Raw genomic sequence first — 19,845 nt, 5'->3', positions numbered from 1 at the left:
CTGAGATGCATATTTTAGACATCCAAGTGGAATTGTCATGCAGGTAGCCAGAAAAATGAATCTGGAGCTCAGGAGGAGGTCTTGTTTTGAAGTATACATATGGGAGGCATCAGCTACAGATGATGTTGAGTTGAGGTCAAGGTACTGGAGAAGCTTACCAGAAAGGGAGTGGGGAGAGAGCATGGCGCAGCCTGCCACACACCCAGGGCAGCTAACACTAGAGAGCTGCTGGCCCCACCTGGACCATTACCTCATTCCAGACTGTGACCACCTGTGTCCACACCCAGTGGCCCCAAATCAGCCTGGCTTCTGGTTTCTCCTTTCAGGATGTGAAAAAGAGTTAGCTCTTTACGTTGTCTTCAGGGCTATGGATAGAAAGAAATTGTTTGCTAGTTAAAAGAAGATTCCCCAAGGAAATGATCTCCTTTTTCCATATGTCTTTTTTTTTTTTCTGTTCCCTTTCAAAACCTCAGTCTCTCACTCAGTCCACCGTGTTTGACCAGATGAAATCTGTACCCATGTAAAGTCTAAGGTTGTCCATGTCTGGGGAAAAAATTCTCAAAATATTTTGTTTCTTCTGAGCCGCCTATGTGTTACAAAGATAAAAGTTGAAAATTACAGATTTTTGTATGCAGTATTCAAGGTTACAGGAATAGTGTGAGTCTTTTTAAAGCTAGCAGATTGCTTTGAACATCTAATAAAACGTGAATAAGTTTATCTACATAGTAATTACCATCCACAATTCATCACTGCATTTTAACACTTTTTTAAAAAATGAAAATTATGGCCCTGTGAGTTCAGTTTCCAGAAAATGCTATTGGCATTTACCTCTTCTTAGTCAAAGTTGGTCACAGTTTTTACTTTCTTTCTTTCTCTGCTTGCTTGAAGGACCCCTCCTCTCTCTGACCTCGACTCAGATCCTACCTAGTAACTGTACTCCTCTAGATATGAGGAAGCACAGTGTAAGCAGCTGTGTTTATAACTGTAAATTGACTGAGGATCCTTATTTTCCTGACTTGGAGAGGCAGTTTGCTGTACCGATTTCTTAAGCTCAGATTACCTGGCTTCAAATCCCAGTTTATCCACTTACTCATCTTGGGTAAACTTGGCCAAGTTATGTAACTTCTCTGTGCCTCAGTTTCCTCACACGTAAAATAGAGATAATAAAAGTGTCAATCCCATTGGGTTTTTGCAATTAAATGAGCTATATGTAAATCATTTTGAACAGTGTCTGGTATATAGTAGGTACATTATGTGTTAGTCATCGTTTATCATCACCATCCTCATTGTCCACCCACTTCTAAGTTTTTTTGTGCTGTTTATGCTTTGGGGAGAAGATTTCATGTCTGTACTTTGCTACTGGTGGGTCTCTTGCATTTTGACCAACATTCGTTACCTGCATATTTAGAAGGAAAAACTCTTTGTAGCTGCTTAGTTGTCAGGTGTTGCCAGGATTCAGGAGGGTAGATCGCTATTTTCACTAACCCAAATTCAGGCCCAAGACTACAAGCGAATTTTGCTATGACAGTTTTCCCTAGTAATCCTCCCCATTCTGTCTCAATGAGCTTCCCTTTTAAATCACCCCGTAGAACACTTTTTGCTTATTCTTCCCAATTCCAGGTTGCCCAAGTCTGTGTTTTCCATCCTGAACTACCTCTCAGTTCTCAGAGATGGAAAAGAGCAAAAGGATGAAGTGCTAATCGTTAATCGTAATCCCCCTGTCATCTGGAGGTTGGGATCTGAAAAGGAGAGGAATGAGTGGGCACAAATGGGGGGCTGAGGAGTAGGCAAACAGGATCACATTAGAGCTACTAACAAAATAATAACTAAAATTGATAAATAACCACACACTTCGCCATGGGGGTTCTCAAGCTTTGTTGCACGTTAGAATTACCTCCAGGGTACATCCCAGACCAATTATATCAGTCTCCGGGGGCGGGACCTAGGCATCCCAGGCAGTCAAACCAGCATGAGCACCTTGCTACTTAAAAGTGTGGTCTGTAGAGCAGCAGCAGCAGCCTCACCTGAGAGCCTGTTAGAAACTCAGTAGTCTTAAGCACTACCCCAGACTTACTGAATCAGAATCTACAGTTTTTTAAATTTTTGGCTGCGTTGGGTCTTCGTTTCTGCGCGCGGGCTTTCTCTAGTTGCGGCAAGCGAGGGCTACCCTTCGTTGCGGTGAGCGGGCTTCTCATCGCGGTGGCTTCTCTTGTTGCGGAGCAAGGGCTCTAGGGCGCACGGGCTTCAGCAGTTGTGGCTCGTGGGCTCTAGAGCGCAGGCTCAATAGTTGTGGTGCACGGGCTTAGTTGCTCCGCGGCATGTGGGATCATTTCTTTTCAGTCTTTATTCTTTATTCTTTTCTGCAGCAGTGAATTCCACCATTCTGTCTTCCAGGTCACTTATCCGTTCTTCTGCCTCAGTTATTTTGCTATTGATTCCTTCTAGTGTAGTTTTCATTTCAGTTATTGTATTGTTCATCTGTTTGTTCTTTGATTCTTGTAGGTCTTTCTTAAACATTTCTTGCATCTTCTTGATCTTTGTCTCCATTCTTTTTCCAAGGTCCTGGATCATCTTCACTATCATTATTCTGAATTCTTTTTCTGGAAGGTTGCCTATCTCCACTTCATTCAGTTGTTTTTCTGGGGTTTTCTCTTGTTTCTTCATCTGGTACATAGTCCTCTACCTTTTCATCTTGTCTGTCTTTCTGTGAATGTGTTTTTTGTTCCACAGGCTGCAGGATTGTAGTTCTTCTTGCTTATGCTGTCTGCCCTCTGGTGGGTGAGGCTATCTAAGAGGCTTGTGTACGTTTCCTGATGGGAGGGACTGGTGGTGGGTAGAGCTGAGTGTTGCTCTGGTGGGCAGAGCTCAGTAAAACTTTAATCTGCTTGTCTGCTGATGGGTGGGGCTGGGTTCCCTCCCTGTTGGTTGTTTGGCCTGAGGCGAGCCAATACTGGAGCCTACGTGGGCTCTTTGGTGGGGCCAATGACAGCCCCCGGGAGGGCTCATGCCAAGGAGTACTTCCCAGACCTTCTGCTGCCAGTGTCCTTGTCCCCACAGTGAGCCACAGCCACCCCCTGCCTCTTCAGGAGACCCTCCAACACTAGCAGGTAGGTGTGGCTCAGTCTCCCCTGGGGTCACTGCTCCTCCCCTGGGTCCCGATGCGCACACTACTTTGTGTGTGCTCTCCAAGAGTGGAGTCTCTGTTTCCTCCAGTCCTGTCGAAGTCCTGCAGTCAAATCCCACTAGGCTTCAAAGTCTGATTCTCTAGGAATTCCTCTTCCTGTTGCCGGACCCTCAGGTTGTGAAGCCTGACATGGGGCTCAGAACCTTCACTCCAGTGGGTGGACTTCTGTGGCATAAGTGTTCTCCAGTCTGTGAGTCACCCACTCAGCAGTTACGGGATTTGATTTTACTGTGATTGTGCCCTTCCTACCATCTCATTGTGGCTTCTCCTTTGTCTTTGGATGTGGGGGTACCCTTTCTGGTGGGCTCCGGTGTCCTCCTGTTGATGATTGTCCAGCAGCTAGCCATGACTCTGGCGTTCTCACAAGAGGGAGTGAGAGCACGTCCTTCTACTCTGCCATCTTGGTTCGTCTTTTCTGTTGTACAAGTTTTGATGGTCATTCTGACCAGTGTGAGGTGATGTTATAGAGATTGTTTTAAATAAATTAATTTTGGCAATATAACCCAGAGGTAGATAAAAGGTCACATATACGTAACATGCATCCATAGACATACATAGACCCACAGAGACCTTATAGCTTCCATTCCAAATTTTAGCCGTGAATAAGATACAACAATACAAAACTCACTTGTGTATAAATAATGATTGAATCCAAATTGTGTCTGGCAGATGGAACAAGTTAGGATTACCTGCTCCAGTGGCTAAAGCTTTTTACTAATATTTTCGGAGAAGACTTTAAAGATTTGTATTTGTCCTTGACAAGTAATATTATGGAGGCTATGGAGTAGATTTTGTGCAACAGAGCTTTGAAGGCAGTTGCATTATTAAAAGCATCCCCCCCACCGTCTTTTTCTTCAGTCTTAGGTGATTATGAGCAGTGTTTTAGTTACCATGTCTTTGAAATATAATCTCCCCAGGAGCTAAGATTTACATCTTCAAGGGACAGAGAGAAAGATTGTAAGTTTGCTCCTAGGAGTTTTAGTGCCCTTTGGATCATTTCAGGAATCCCAATAAAAGGTAGTGCCACACACCCCCCCAATAATTAGGGGAATACACCCTGTAAAAAGAATTCTCTGGACTCAGGGTCCAAGGGGGCCCATTCAGGGTTGGAAATGAAGAAGGGGTCATTTGGGTCACTGTGGTCATGGAAACCATCAACCCATTGGATTGTGCCAATTTTGTGCAGCAGGAGATGGTTCTCGTCTTAATGTTTTCCATTCACTGTGATGCTTAGCAGTGATCACTGTGGTGGAAGGATGGGGGTGGTGCTAGGCAATAAATATCCAAGTAAGGAGAGGGACGGCTCTGGTACAGGTATCGGTGGCTCTAGGAACCTTTGCCTTCTCTTCTCCCTCCTCCTCCTCAATAGAGGCCCCGATAATCTCGTCAGCTTTTCTTTTGGTGGCAGGAATGTCTCATGAGGCATGTTTCTCCATTCTGCCTCATTCAGGGGAAAGCTGAGGGGCTCAGGATCTGTGGTATCATACAGGAGAGGGGCAGGTTATAGATTTTAGGATCTTCAGAGATACCAACCAGTTAACACGTTTTGGCAGCCATGAGTAGCAATTCAGAGTTTGTTCCCCCCAAAAAAACACGAAAACCTGCAATGGCCAGTTAGCTTCCCCTTCTTCTTCCTGCTGCATAAAATCTTTAGGAAAGGTTTGAATTTAGTTAAGGTATAGTTTCTGATCTGTTTCTGTTGCACTTCTTGATTTTTTCCTATTGCCTCAATCTTAAGAATTATTATTGGAAGATTTTGAATGACATCGCTGTGAGCCCCTTTCGTGGGCAGCTGCTTTCCTTTCCAGGGTGTGCCTCCACTAGCATGATACGCACAAGGCCTTTGGAAAAAGCCTCTGAGCCTCTGCAGCATAATAGCACAGTCTTGGCGTGTTGGTCTGCCGGCACTGAGTAGTGCCCTGGAAGCTTCCATGGGGTTTTACATTTATCAAGGAGCTGGTACACCTCCTTAGAGTTGTTAGGAGGTGCTGGCACCAGGCGCTCAGGACAGGACATTTATAAATATTTGTCCATTAATTGTTTAGCAACATCATGGCCGGGATGCTTATCTCATCAGGTCTGGGAGGCGAAGAGCAATAGTAGTGAGTGAAGCAGTGACACAGAGACTGCAGGCCTCTGTTGTATTTTCCCTTTTGTGGTGCCGTCAGTTTCCTGTCAGGAGGCTACTTCACTGTTCTGGGTTAAGGCTCACAGTCCAAGCGTGACCCACCAACTCAATTTTCAGAAGTCTCCTATCTTCCTTACCTACAGGAACCCTTTCATCCTGCCTTTAGCCCAGAGCCTCTCCTTGGTCAGTGACAATAGCCTGGTGATCCAGTCCACCTTCCTAAGTTCTCCTTGGCCTTGAGGTGTGGAGTACCCTCACACACATTCATGGTCAATTAAAGCCTCTACAATTAGTGGTCTAATCACCTTATTAGACCACATGCCCTTGATCACACTGCTCTGGGTATACTGTTGATAGCAGCCATGATGTGCAAGCAACATGCAACAGAGGCAGTATGTGAAAGCACATAGCAGCTCAACAGACCTCAGGTAAGCAGTGCCCTTTCTCAGATGGGGTTACCCACCTGAGTTGGTTAGATCATGGTGTGTGATCCTTTTCATATATTGTTGAAATCAGTTTGCTCGTATTTTGTTGAGGATTTTTGCATCTGTGTTCATCAGGGATATTGGCCTGTAACTTTCTTTTCTTGTAGCATCCTCTTCTGGTTTTGGAGTCAGGGTTATGCTCACCTTGTAAAATGAGTTTGGAAGTGTTCCCTCTCCTTTTTTTGGAAGCCTTTGAGAAGGATTGGTACTAACTCTTCTTTGAATGTGTTGTATATATAATTCACCAGTGAAACTGTCTGGTCCTTGTCTTTTGCTGGCAGGTTTTTTGTTTAATAATCTCTAATTTAATTACTGGTAATTGGTCTGTTCAGATTTTCTATTTCTTTATGATCCTGTCTTGGTGTTTGTACATTTCTAGGAATTTATCCATTTCTTCTAGGTTGTCAAATTTGTTGGCAGGTAATTGTTCATAGTAGTCTCTTACATACTTTGTGTTACTTTGTGTTTCTGTGGTATCGGTTGTTATGTGTCCTGTTTCATTTCTGATTTTATTTTAGTCCTCTCTTTTTATTGGTGAGTCTAAAGGCTTGTCAACTTTGTTTAGCTTTTCATAGAACCAGCTCTCAGTTTCACTGATTTTTCTATTGTCTTTTTAGTCCCTAGTTAGTTCATATATTTCCACTCTGAACTTTGTTATTTCCTTCCTTCTACTAACTTTGGCCTTCGCTTTTCCTTCTTTGAGTTCACTGAGGTATAAAATTAGGTTTTTTACAATTTTTGTTTCTTGATGTAGGAATTTATTGCAATGAACTTCCCTTTAGAACTGCTTTTGCTGCATCCCGTATGTTTTGGTATGTTTTATTACCATTTCATTTGTCCCAGGAATTTTTTTTCTCTGTGATTTCTTCGTTGACCCATGGGTTGTTCACATGTTGTTTAATTTCTGAATTTTCCAGTTTCCTTCTTGTAACGGACTTCTAGTTTCATCCCACTGTGGTTGGAAAAGATGCTTGATAGCAGCTTTCAATCTTCGTAATATATTAAGGTTTATTTTGTGTCCTAACATATGAACTATACTGGAAGAAATTATATGTGCACTTAACAAGAATGTGTATTCTATTGCTTTTGGATGGAATGATCTGTATCTCTCTCAAGTCCATCTGTTCTAATGTATCACTCATTTAAGGCTGATGTTTCCTTATTGATGTTCTGTCTGGTTGACCTATCCATTGATGAAAGTGACGTATAAAAGTCCCCTACTATCATTGTACTGCTATTTCTCCCTTTAGGGCTGTTAATCTTTGCTTTATATATTGAGGTGCTCCTATGTTGGGTGCATATTTACAAATGGTACATACTCCTGTTGGACTGACCCCTTTATGTAATGCCCTTCTTTCTCTCTTATTACAGTCTTTGTTTTAAAGTCTATTTTGTCTGGTGTAAGTATAGCTACCCCGGCTTTCTTTTGGTTCCTGTTTGCATGGAGTATCTTTTTCCATCCCTTCACTTTCAGTCTCTGTGTCCTTACATGCAAGGTGAGTCTCTTGAAGGCAGCATATAGATAGATAGGTCGTCTTTTTTTTTAATGCCTTTTGATTACAGACTTTATTAGTTCATTTACATTTAAAGTAATGAATTATAGGTATATACTTATTTTTGTTTTGTTAATGAATTATAGGTAATTATAGGTATATACTTACTGCTGTTTTGTTAATTCTTTTCTTACCATTTTATAGTTCTCATTTCTTCTGTTCTTTTCCTTTGTGATTTGATGATTTTTAGTAGTATGCTTAGATTTCTTTTGCTTTATCTTGTGTGTCTTACTATAGGGTTTTTGCTTTGTGTCTACCATGAGGCTTACATATAGCAACTTATAGTAACAGTCTATATATTTTAACTTTGAACACATTCTGAAGTTCTACATTCTTACTCCTCCCCCTGCCACGTTATGTTTTTCATATCACATTTTACATCTCTTTATCTCGTATATCCCCCCCTTACATACCGTTGACCCTTGAATAACACGGGTTTGAACTGCCCAGGTCCACTTACACATGGATTTGTTTTCACTAAATATGTACTACAGTACTACAAAATATGTACTATAGTACTACACAACGTACAGTTGGTTGACTCCACGGATGTGGAACTGGTATATGCGAATTTTCAAGTGGGTGGAGGGTCAGCACACTTAACCCGTGTTGTTCAAGAGTCAACTATGTCTGTAGTTATTTTTACTACTTTTGTCCTTTAACATTCATACTCGCTTTAAGCCACCATTTTACTATATATTTACCAGTGAGATTTATCCTTTCATATGTTTTCTTGTTACTAGTACCCCTTTTTGTTCAGCTTAAAGAAATTCCTTTAACATGATGAACTCCTTTACCTTTTGCTTGTCCAGAAAACTCTTTCTGTCTCCAACTAACTATCAATACTTAGATGGGGAGAGTATTCTTGGTTGGAAGTTTTTCTTTCAGCACTTTGACTATATCATGCCACTCCCTTCTGGCCTGCAGCATTTCACCTAAAAAACCTACTGATGGTCTTACGGGGGTTCCCTTGTATGTTACAAATTGTTTTTCTCTTGCTGCTCTTAGAAGTCTCTCCTTAACTTTTAATTATAATGTGTCTTGGTGTGCGTCTCTTTGGGTTCATCTTGTTAGTTTGGAACTCCCTAGGCTTCCCAATCTGGATGTCTGTTTCCTTCCCCAGGTTAGGGAAGTTTGAGCCATTATTTCTTCAAAATATCTTTCTGTCCCTTTCTCCTCTTTCCGCCTCCTGGCACCTCCCTAAAATGTGAATGTTAAGTCAGCTTGATGTTGTCCCCACAGTCCCTTAAGCTATCATCTTCATTCTTTTTTTCTTTTTGCTGCTCTGACTGGGTGAGTTCCACTGCCCTGTCTTCGAGTTCACTGACCTTTTTTGCTTCATCTAGTCTGCTGTTGAACCCCACTAGTGTATTCTTCAGTACAGTTATTGTATCCTTCAGCTTTGTGACTTCCTTTTGAAGTTATCACTGAGTTTATCCATTCCTTTCCTGATGTTTCTGAGTACAGCAACATCTTTATGACCATTATTTATTTTGAACTCTTTATCAGATGATAACTAAGTCACTTACCTCAGTTTCATTAAGGATTTTTTTTCTGAGGTTTTTATCTTATTTCATGTGCAACATATTCCTCTGTTTCTTCACTTTCCTTGACTCTTTGTATTGGTTTCTATATAGTAGATGAAACAACCACCTCTCTGTCTTGAAGGAGTAGCCTCATGTAGGAGATGAACCTTATCATTCAACCCTGCTCTAGCTCTTGGCTGTCTCTCAACCAGCAATCAATCATGAGAAGAGGAGAGTACAAATGCAGGATAGTGGAAATGCATCGGAAATTAAAGACCAGTAACTTTTAAAACAATCTTGTTGTTTATATATATAGACTGCTATATCAAAACCTCATGGGAACTACAAACCAAAAATGTACAATAGATAGATAGATACACACACACACACAAAAAGAAAAGGAATCCTAACACAAAACTGAAGATAGATAGATAGTCATCAAATCACAAGAGGAGAGACCAAAAGAGGAAGGGAAGAAAAAAGACCTTCACCACAAAATCCAAAACAAAATGGCAATAAGAACATACATATTGATAATTACCTTAAATGTAAAGGACTAAATGCTCCAACCAAAAGACACAGACTAGCTGAATGAATGGATCCAAAAACAAGACCCGTATATATGCTGTCTACAAGAGCCCCACCTCAGACGTAGAGACACATACAGACTGAAAGTGAGGGGATGGAAAAAGGTATTCCATGCAAATGGAAATCAAAAGAAAGCTGGAGTAGCAATACTCATATCAGACAAAATAGACTTTAAAGAATGTTAAAGAGACAAGGAAGGACACTACATAATGATCAAGGGATCAATCCAAGAAGAAGATATAACAATTGTAACTATTTATGCACCCAACAGAGGAGCACCTCAATATATAAGGCAAATACTAACAGCCATAAAAGGGGAAATCGACAGTAACACAATAGTAGCGGGGGACTTTAACACCCCCACTTTCATCAATAGACATACACAGGCCTTAAATGACACACTAGAGCAGATGGACTTAACTGAAATTTATAGAGCATTCCATCCAAAAGCAGCAGAATACACATTCTTGTCAAGTGCACATGGAACATTCTCCAGAATAGATCACATGCTGGGCCACAAAGCAAACCTTGGTTTACAATTAAGAAAATTGAAATCATATCAAGCATTTTTCCAACCACAATGCTGTGAGATTAGAAATCAACTACAAGGAAAAATGTGTAAAAAAAAACACAAGCACATGGAGGCTACAAAATATGCTACTAAATAACCAATGGATCACTGAAGAAATCAATACCTAGAGACTAATGAAAATGAAAGCATGACAATCCAAAACCTATGGGACGTAGCAAAAGCAGTTCTAAGAAGGAAGTTTATAGCAATACAGTCTTACCTCAGGAAACAGGAAAAATCTCAAATAAACAACCTAACCTTACACCTAAAGCAAATAGAGAAAGAAGAAACAAAACCCAAAGTTAGTAGAAGGAAAGAAATCATAAAGATCAGAGTAGAAATAAATGAAATAGAGAATGAAGACAACAAGAAAAGATCAAGGAAACTAAAACTGGTTCTTTGAGAAGATAAACAAAACTGATAAACCTTTAGCCAGATTCATCAAGAAAAAAAGGGAGAGGGCTCAAATCAATAAAATTAGAAATGAAAAAGGAGAAGTTACAGCACATGCCACAGAAATACAAAGGATCATCAATAAAATTAGAAATGAAAAAGGAGAAGTTACAGCACATGCCACAGAAATACAAAGGATCATGAAAGATTACTACAAGCAACTCTATGCCAATAAGATGGACAGATTCTTAGAAAGGCACAATCTCCCATGACTGAACCAGGAAGAGGTAGAAAATACGAACAGACCAATCATAAGTACCGAAATTGAAACTGTGATTTAAAAACTCCCAAGAAACAAAAGCCCAGGACCAGATGGCTTCACAAATTCTATCAAACATTTAGAGAAGAGTTAACACCTACCCTTCTCCAACTCTTCCAAAAAATTGCAGAGGAAGGAACACTCCCAAACTCATTCTGTGAGGCCACCGTCACCCTCATAGCAAAACCAGACAAAGATCCTACAGAAAAAGAAAATTACAGGCCAGTGTCACTGATGAACATAGATGCAAAAATCCTCAACAAAATACTGGCAAACTGAATTCAACAATACATTAAAAGGATCATACACCACCAGCAAGTGGGATTTAGCCCAGGGATGCATATCTGAAATGATTGTCAGACCTGTCTGGTCCCTTCTGATTACATTTATTATCTGTATCATTTTAGCCTTATCTAAAACTACTGAATCCCTTTAATCTTTTTCATTAAAATTTTTTCTTCATTAAACAAATGTTCATTCCCTCTAAAGCACTGTTTTACCAAGTCTTTTTTTATATTATATTTTTATTAGTTATAATATCACATTGTAATATAGTGTATCATTATTATATTATATTTAGTTATAAATTATTATTTTCCATGCAAGTTAAATTTGATCCTTACATGTAATCTGAAAGATCCAGACCAGGGTTAAGAAATGACAAAAGTAAAAGCCATCATGGAAAGAAGGAACAAAACAAAACAGAAGCATCAGTAACAACAAAACCTGTTACCTCACATTGGAGATCAAGAATACCTTCTTCATAAAGCAGGCTGCTTGCCACTCACCTGGTCGGCAAGTCTTAATCCATATGAATACCTTCTGCAGTAAAGATTAAGGATTTTTACCAAGTCTTGAAATCACTTATTTGCTCTTTCTGAATATCTTCTGGCTGTTTTCAGTGAGACAGAGAAGAATCTAAAGAGCTCAGAAACACATAAACTGGGTTTACTTGTTTGAAGGACAGTTATACTATTTTACTTGTTTGAATGGCATTTGTAGTATTTTACTTGATTTCACATGACTATTTCTCCAATTCTCTTGCCTCAAAGACAAAGTAAGGCTAGTTTCCCAAGAAATAAATCTGTCAGTACCTTTTATTCAGATCAGTGTAACTTGCTTTCAACTCCACATTTAACATGATGAGAAGATTGAATTTTCTAGGAAAGTGTCCAGGTTTAAAATACCTTATACATCAGGGCAGATTGCTTTTTGGTTTGCTCTGATGCCAGGCCTGTGGCATTCTAAATCCCAGCCTCAACATCTGTGTGTTAAATGACCTTGGTTTTATTATTCGGTAACATCTCTGAGCCTCCATTTCCTCATCTGCAAGTAGGGATGATAATTATACCTTCATTATTGGGTGTGGCTTAAGAATTGAGTTGCTATAGGTAAAGTAAAAATCGGTGTTGTAATTCCATTTTTGCCTAAGCTTTATTTTTAACCCTGGAAACTACAAGTGTGACTTTGTTTTAAAGTTTTTTTTCTCCCAAAGAAAAAAATTACTAGTCTGTAGATTATTTCTGAGCATGCGGAAGAAACCTCAGAAATTGAATCACACAAGCCAAGCATGAAAAAAAAAATCATTTTCATGTGCATCATTGATGCTTGATTATCCCAAAGTGACTGGACAAGATTAAAAATCCACATTTTATTGTGTTTATCTAAGATTAACATTAGATAATTATCTGAAATCACATACTTATTGTGTTTTGTGGTTAAGATTAAATGCGGGGCGGGGGAAGGAGATGGTGATCTGAGAGATTAGGAAGAGAGGAGGGATCCTCATCTATATAGGTAAAGAAAATCGACTACAAATCAGATACTTGGTAGGTCTCTGTAAGTACATTATTAAAAAGTTTATTGTGGTTTATTAGTTTGATTCCAGATTTCTAAAGAATGTGTATGTGTGTAAGGATTCGAATGTGAGTTGGAAGTAAGAGTAGATGTAAACCAAAAATGTTAATAGTGATTATATCTTTGCAATGTAATTAATTGCAGGTGATTGGTTTTCTTTTTTAGATGTTTCTGCATTAGTAAATTTTTATGTAGTATATATTTTCTGTAGTAAAGTTGGCAATCCTAAAAGTAACAGTTATACAAAAAGATAATAGTGTACAGTTTTATTGTTTAAAAAAACTTCATGTATCTGTGTTTCATGAGTTTTCAACTTGTGATTATCAAGTGATTGTTTCACTAATAAAAATATAATTTCCAGTTTGGGGTATTGTCCTAAAATAAATGCTGTATGATTTGGGATTATACTGTCTCTACTCTTGGCTTGTTTTAATAGTGCACCTTGTGTATTTTCATCTGTACATAGCCTTTAGTAAATACCATATTTCTTATAACATTGAAATTTTATCTTAGAATCACAGAATGTTGGAATAATAATGTACCTTATAGGAGATTGAGTTCAGGGGTGGAACATTGATGACTGTGGGTCATTTGTTATACCCAGAGAATTTTAAAAGCCTTTATGACTAATAAAATATAGTACTATAAAACAAGCAGCTTTATAGTGCCCACCGTCTTACTTTCTGCCAGATATTTAAATAATATCAGTGACCTGTAGTGCCTGCAAATATTGTTTTAAAAAAAAAAGCTATTATTGGCTAAGTTTAAGCCTTGAAAACAAAGTCAGTAGCACTGGGGGTGGTGTCTGTACCAAGGTTTGGGATATAGGTTAATCAGTCAATTTGAAGCAGAGGCTTGATTATGATATACAAGAATTCATTATAATCACTACTACTCATTGAATGTTTATATGCTAGGGACTTACTTACTTAGATGCATTAGAGCTGTGTACTTTGGGGCTGGGGAGGAATACCTGGTAGAAGAGGATCCCAAACAGAACCATTAAGAAAACAAGGCATTCATCTGTGAAGCATTTGAACACTAAGAGCCTACAACAGCCAGAAATAGCACAATGATGATGGGATGCCTGAATGAAAACCTCGTAATTGGACATGGAAAATGGTATTTAACTTATATTTTAAAGGGAAGATTATGTTCTATATTTGGAAAGAGGAAAATCCCTTATGCTTTTTTTCCCCTTCTAATATGTCATAACTGAAAATACAAATAACACCAAGTCTTGAAGACTTTTGGTTCTGACTGACTATTGTAGGGGAGGATCCGGAGTGAGCACCATGATTTGTAACTTCTTGTCAGGGAAAATATAGGCTGTAGGTCATCTGAACCAGCGAGTCTGGTTTTGGGTTTTGTTTTCATCATGTTAACAGAACCCAGATATGTGTTCATTTGCTATCTCCTATCTTTTGATTACACTGATTTTCAATTCATTTCGTCTTGTATTTTCAGAAGGAGTTTTGGAACACTTACACAAAAGCACAACAAGGAGAGAGTAACAGAGGAAGTGACTGGTTTCAGTTTTACCTTACCTTTCCATTAATCTTTGGCCTCTTCATTATCCTCCTTGTCATTTTCCTAATCTGGAGATGCTTCCTAAGAAACAAAACTCGCAGACAGACAGTGACTGAAGGCCATATTCCTTTCCCTCAGCACCTCAATATTATCACTCCGCCTCCTCCACCAGATGAAGTCTTTGATAGCAGCGGATTGTCGCCAGGCTTTCTGGAATATGTAGTTGGGCGCTCAGATTCCGTCTCCACTCGCCTGTCCAACTGCGATCCCCCACCGACCTACGAGGAAGCCACTGGTCAGGTGAACCTGCGGAGGAGTGAAACAGAACCTCATTTAGATCCACCCCCAGAGTATGAGGACATCATCAACTCCAACTCAGCCAGTGCCATTGCTATGGTGCCTGTGGTCACCACCATCAAATGAAACTGCACACTTCTTTTTATTATAATCATTTTTAAAATACTAATGAAAGAACTTTCTAGCACTTTACCACTACATAAATGTGCATTTGACTTATTGGATTCTGACAGCATACCACTTCACATCCTCTGATTTGATTTTCATTAGTTTTGTTTCCTACTATAAATTCATTATCCATGCTCATTTTTGCTAATGGAAATATGTTAAGAGGGAAAAATACTAGTGGAGGTCTTCGTGTGAGGAGATGTACATGTGTGTACGCATATGTTTATGTATATATGTACATGCACATATGTGTGTGTGTACATCAGCCCAGTGTACGGGCAACTGTCTTAAAAAGTCATTAACATCTATCTAAATCACCTGTAAAGTTAGAACATTACTCACCAAAACCGGGGTGGGGGAGAAGGCACCAACAACTTGTGTAACAGGTAGCAACATGCTGTTGAATTTTGAAAATAAGATGAACTTAGCATGTTTTCTGATTCGTACAGGCTTTTGTTAACCTTCTTCAACTACCTTAAAAGGAAAAAAAAATGCATGTAGTCAATCTTGACTTTAGGAACAGCTCAGAAGGCGACAGAGAAGGAAGGCACAATAAACAATACCTTGCTTATTTCAGTGGACAGCAAGAAAATCATGGGTCCTTAGTGGCATTTGGCTGGTTTCATAGGAGGGATTTTTATTGCTGTTATTGACTGCCTCCCCCACAAAAATTAAACAGTATTTGCTCAGTATCTTTGCATGTGTCATGCTATTTGTATTAACATCTTGATGGAGTGGATATCCTGGCAAAAGAATAATTTCTCAAGTAGATACACGTATTAATGATAGGGAACAGATGCAGATTTCTCCTTTGCCCATTGGCAACAGTATTTGTTTCTCGTTGTTTCATTGCCCTTTACTCTACTCCTTCTCCTACCACCACAGAATCTTCAAGCACCTAAGAATTTAGTTACAATTCCTGAAATTATTTTCTTAATGTTTTTATATAGGGTGAAGCCTTTGTCTCAAGATGATTAGGAGGCAATTTTCCATTAAATTAAGAACTGTGATTTTTATATTGTTCTCCAGTTGGTGGAGGAAGATTGCAAAGTCTGTGCTGTGCCAGGTGCACAATAAATCTAGTTATACCTGCACACAGACCTCATTGTTGCTATTTCATTTTGTATTTTCATCAGATTTTTTTTTTAACTGCAGGATTTTTACTTTTCCCTTGGAGCAGGGGGAACAGGCTGCGAACGAACTGCCAACATAAACTGGCTCAGAAAGGAAAAAATAAAAGTTATACATGCACTGATGGAAAATTCATTATATCTGTCAGGGAAATGTCTGTGCCACTCCCATGACTGCATAGTGTTGGATAAAATGGTTGAGCAGGCAGAAGGAATGCAGGTTTTGGAAGTGTCATACCGTGCTGCCTCCATCTCCAGCCCAGCCAGACTCCCCCAAACCCAAGGAAGGAGGACCCTGAACTAAGGAGTCAGATGACCTGAATTTGAATTCCGCTCTGCCATACACTTGCCAGTCTACCTTGGCAAAGACCCACATCTGACCCTCAAATTCCTCCCCTCTGAAACAGCAATAGTATCCTTTGCCCTGCCTTTCTCCTGGGGCTTAAAAAGTATCTAATGAGATGGTGTGCATGAAAGTCATTTGTAAGACGTGAAGAGCTCTCTAGGTGAAAGGTCATAGCATCGTTCTCACTGCTCCTATGAAGGGAGAATTTTCTCCCCGTTTCCCTAAAATGTATCTGAGTTTTCACATAGTGAGGAAGTAGAGTAGGCGGCTCCATAAATGGCTAACATGTTCCTAATCTGAGTGTGTGGGCTCTTAGTTAAACACCTGTCATTCTCTGGTCTCTACCAATGCTGGGCCTACCGAATGACGACTGCCAGCTCAGCACAAACAGGATTAAGCAAATGTTGGAAAGGGAACTAAGATGTCTGTGTTTAGATAATAGGTTTTATAGCTTTCATGGACTAAAAATGAATAAATCTTGAACCTGGTCTCAGCAGAAATGACAATATTATTTTGAATTTGGTCATGAGTACATGGTGATCTGTGGCTTCTATTTAAAGCTGAGAGTGGGAGTGTTGGAGCCAGTGATTTGTGTGCATGTGTGTAGGTATGTATTTTGGTTTATTTTTAAAGCAAAAGTAAGGCTCCTTTTGTGTGGACTTTTTTGTCATTAATAACAGGCCTTAGATTAAACCAGCAGTTTTCCAAGTGTGGCCAGTGAACCCCTGGGTGTCCTTGAGAACCTTTGAGGGGATCTGTGGGATCAAAAGTATTCTCATAATAATAACCAAGACATTAGCTGTCTTTCCACTCTCTCTCAAAAAGTAGTTAAAAATGTAAAAGCCATCTTCCCATGAATTTTTTTTTTGTTTTAGAAAATATAACTATTTTCTTTAAAGTGTTATTTATGTTAGCATGTAATGGACTTTTTACTTTTTAAATGAATACTTAAAACTTTTTTCAGTTTTACTTTCTTAGATGGCAAATACTGGTAGATATAAACTCCATAAACAAAAAAAGCTCTTTGGTGTCCAGATCCCCAACGAATGTTGAGTATAAAAGGGTCTGGAGACCAAAAGTTTGAGAATTACAGGATTAGACAAAGAAGCAGGATGTTCTATTACTAAGTATGTATTCTTGCAATTTTATTTTACATTCTAAACTCCTGGTATTGGACTTAATGCTGCCTCTTAGAGATACCCGAATTTCAGTATAAGAATGAATGTTGATCCTTGAAGGAAAAGCCAAATGATTAAACTGATCAATGACTACAGCTTTTTAGACTGCTGGTCACAGACCACACTATTCCACAGTGATAACTGGCATGAGCCACAGGTCTCCTGGCAGCATTCAGGTGATAATGACAGAAGAAGTAAATTGTTAAGATAAACAAAATACTTTCTTCAAGAAACAGTCTCTTCGGTTACTTTGTTTTGTTTGATATTGGTTTGGGTTTGACATTTTTAGAAACCCTTTTGCTACCCCATCTGGTTTTATAAACTGCGTTTCTTAACATTTGTTATAATTAATGGGGCTTATCTGGAATAACATATTTTTTATGCTTTGGCCTTTCTTATTACCTGATTATTACATTCACCTTTGATTATTTTTAATAAAGGTTTATTTTTACAGATATATTTAGTACCTTCCTTAAGTAGTAACTAAACTGAATCAACCAATGTGCATTTAAATGAAAGAATGGGCTTCTGGGCCTTCCAGTGGACCCGTTTCCAGGCCTCCACATGCACTGCTTGTGTCTGGAATCCTAGAACTGGCACTTTTCTGCCTCCCTGCTTTGAATGTTACAATGAACTGTATCTGTTTAAAGTAAATTAAATGATTTCCTGTTTTCCTATTGACCAGTACAAATACAGATGCTGTGTTTGATTCACTGTTACTGATGACTTCAAGATTGATGATCTGATAGGATAACTGTGGAGGTAGCTTTAACTTGGTTCTGTGTAAATAGCATGTATTTTATAATATTACACATTTTTAAACACTTGGTTTACATTAAATTATGGTATTTAACTTTTTATGTTTATTCTAGGTAAGTTTTTTCTTACATTTCTGTGTTTTTGGTATGCTAAATAAAGCTATTTTTAAACCCAAGCAATTTCTTCTGCCATGTGTTAACTATATTATGGTTAGGTGACAAACAAGCTCTTATTAATTGTGATCTTTTTAACATGGTAAAATTATTACATTTTTTCTTATGAATTTAGGGAATATTGGTCAGTAAAGAAATCAAAAATTACCTGGTGAAAACTTCAGGCTGTTCTCAGCATAAGAAAGAACCACCTGTACTAGTTGTGAATGATGCTGGAATGATACAGAATGGGAACACTTGCTCCAAAGGGATACATTGAGTTCCCCGCTATACTGTGGTTTGTCAATTATTCGGACTAGTGTTGTCTGCAGATACAAAGGAGCTGGGTTATTCCTCCTTAGCAGAATAGCTTGCATTTGACAGGAGAAAATGAGAAAGGAAAGCAAAGGATAGAAACATATGTGACCACAGGGCATCTCCCTAAGTGCAGTTACCTCAAAGACTAAAAGCTGATGTGCCATGTCATTAACCAAGCAAATGTAAATATGACTTGAGCTTCATGGTATAAAAAAATTTAAACTGTTTACTTATATCCAAGGAAGAATTTTAAGTATAAATTATAAGTCTAAATATACATTTTATAAGCATAAGTTTTCAGAGAATTGTCCAAAATGTCATAGAAGGTACTTTTAAAAACATATAGCAATTTCTAAAAATTACATAACTTACATCTTAACACATCCATGAAACCCAACACCTGGATCTAGACATTTCCAGGACCTGAGAAGGCTCCCTCTTACCCCGTCCCCTCCTTAAAGAGAACACTATTCTCACTTTGATCATAAAAGATCAGTTTTTAAAATTTCATACTTTGCTGTGGCCATATGGACTTGACCCTTTTCCTTTTTTTTTTTTTTTTTTTGCAGTACACGGGCCTCTCACTGTTGTGGCCTCTCCCGTTGCGGAGCACAGGCTCCGGACGTGCAGGCTCAGCGGCCATGGCTCACGGGCCCAGCCGCTCCGTGGCATGTGGGATCTTCTCAGACCGGGGCACAAACCTGCATCCCCTGCATCGGCAGGCGGACTCTCAACCACTGCACCACCAGGGAAGCCCAACCCCTTTTCCTTTTTTAAAGAATTTCCAAAAACTTCAAGCTAGAAGTTCCAGAGCTGCTCTTCCATCTCTTGGCCCTCCTTGAAATCACCTACTCATTCTAAGCTTTTCTACATACCTGAAGCTCTTTGAGGGCCAAAATTATGTTTAATGCTTTTAACTCCCTTCCACAAATACACCAAATACCTAAAAGTGAGGACTCTTCTAATACTATAAATTGACCAAACGATCAGTACCTTTCTGGCTGGTCCCCTTAATGCTTGTCTTCATCCTAAAATTCTTATCACATGCCATTTCCTTAAACTTTGTATGATAACATTTTGTTCTCAGGAATTTTATTTACTTTATCCGCTACTTTTTTTTCCTTCAGATCAAAACCTGCTATAATCTGGCCCCACAGGCTTATCCAACCTTATTTCCTTCCATAGCTCAGATGATAGATATTTACAAAAGTACCTACCTTGTGTTAGACACTAATGGGATTAGAAGGCAATGGTGTCTATAGCCCTTCTCCCTGGGGATTAGACTGGGATAACTTCCTAATCTTCTAATTTAGTGCAACCCTAATTCTACCCCATCTCACAAAGATTCTTTTTGCCCAAAGTT

The 19,845-nt window shown here is 39.0% G+C and overlaps 1 protein-coding gene across 5 annotated transcripts in view; it reads left to right on the top strand.

The window, feature by feature from the left end:
- The window catches only part of PRRG1 (proline rich and Gla domain 1), a 135,261-nt gene extending 117,106 nt beyond the window's left edge, over window positions 1–18,155 (top strand). For all 5 annotated transcript variants that reach the window (XM_060137801.1, XM_060137803.1, XM_060137805.1 and 2 more), the window contains one exon: window positions 14,072–18,155. In XM_060137801.1, the coding sequence (XP_059993784.1) occupies window positions 14,072–14,557 (486 nt within the window). In that variant the 3' untranslated portion in view covers window positions 14,558–18,155. The remainder of the gene's footprint in view (window positions 1–14,071) is intronic.
- The last annotated feature ends 1,690 nt before the right edge of the window (window positions 18,156–19,845 follow it).

Source organism: Lagenorhynchus albirostris, chromosome X, assembly GCF_949774975.1.
Source record: "Lagenorhynchus albirostris chromosome X, mLagAlb1.1, whole genome shotgun sequence".
In the NCBI taxonomy this organism is placed as follows: domain Eukaryota; kingdom Metazoa; phylum Chordata; class Mammalia; order Artiodactyla; family Delphinidae; genus Lagenorhynchus; species Lagenorhynchus albirostris.
Note: the sequence above shows the minus strand (reverse complement) of the source record. Positions and strands in the feature narration are given on the sequence as shown.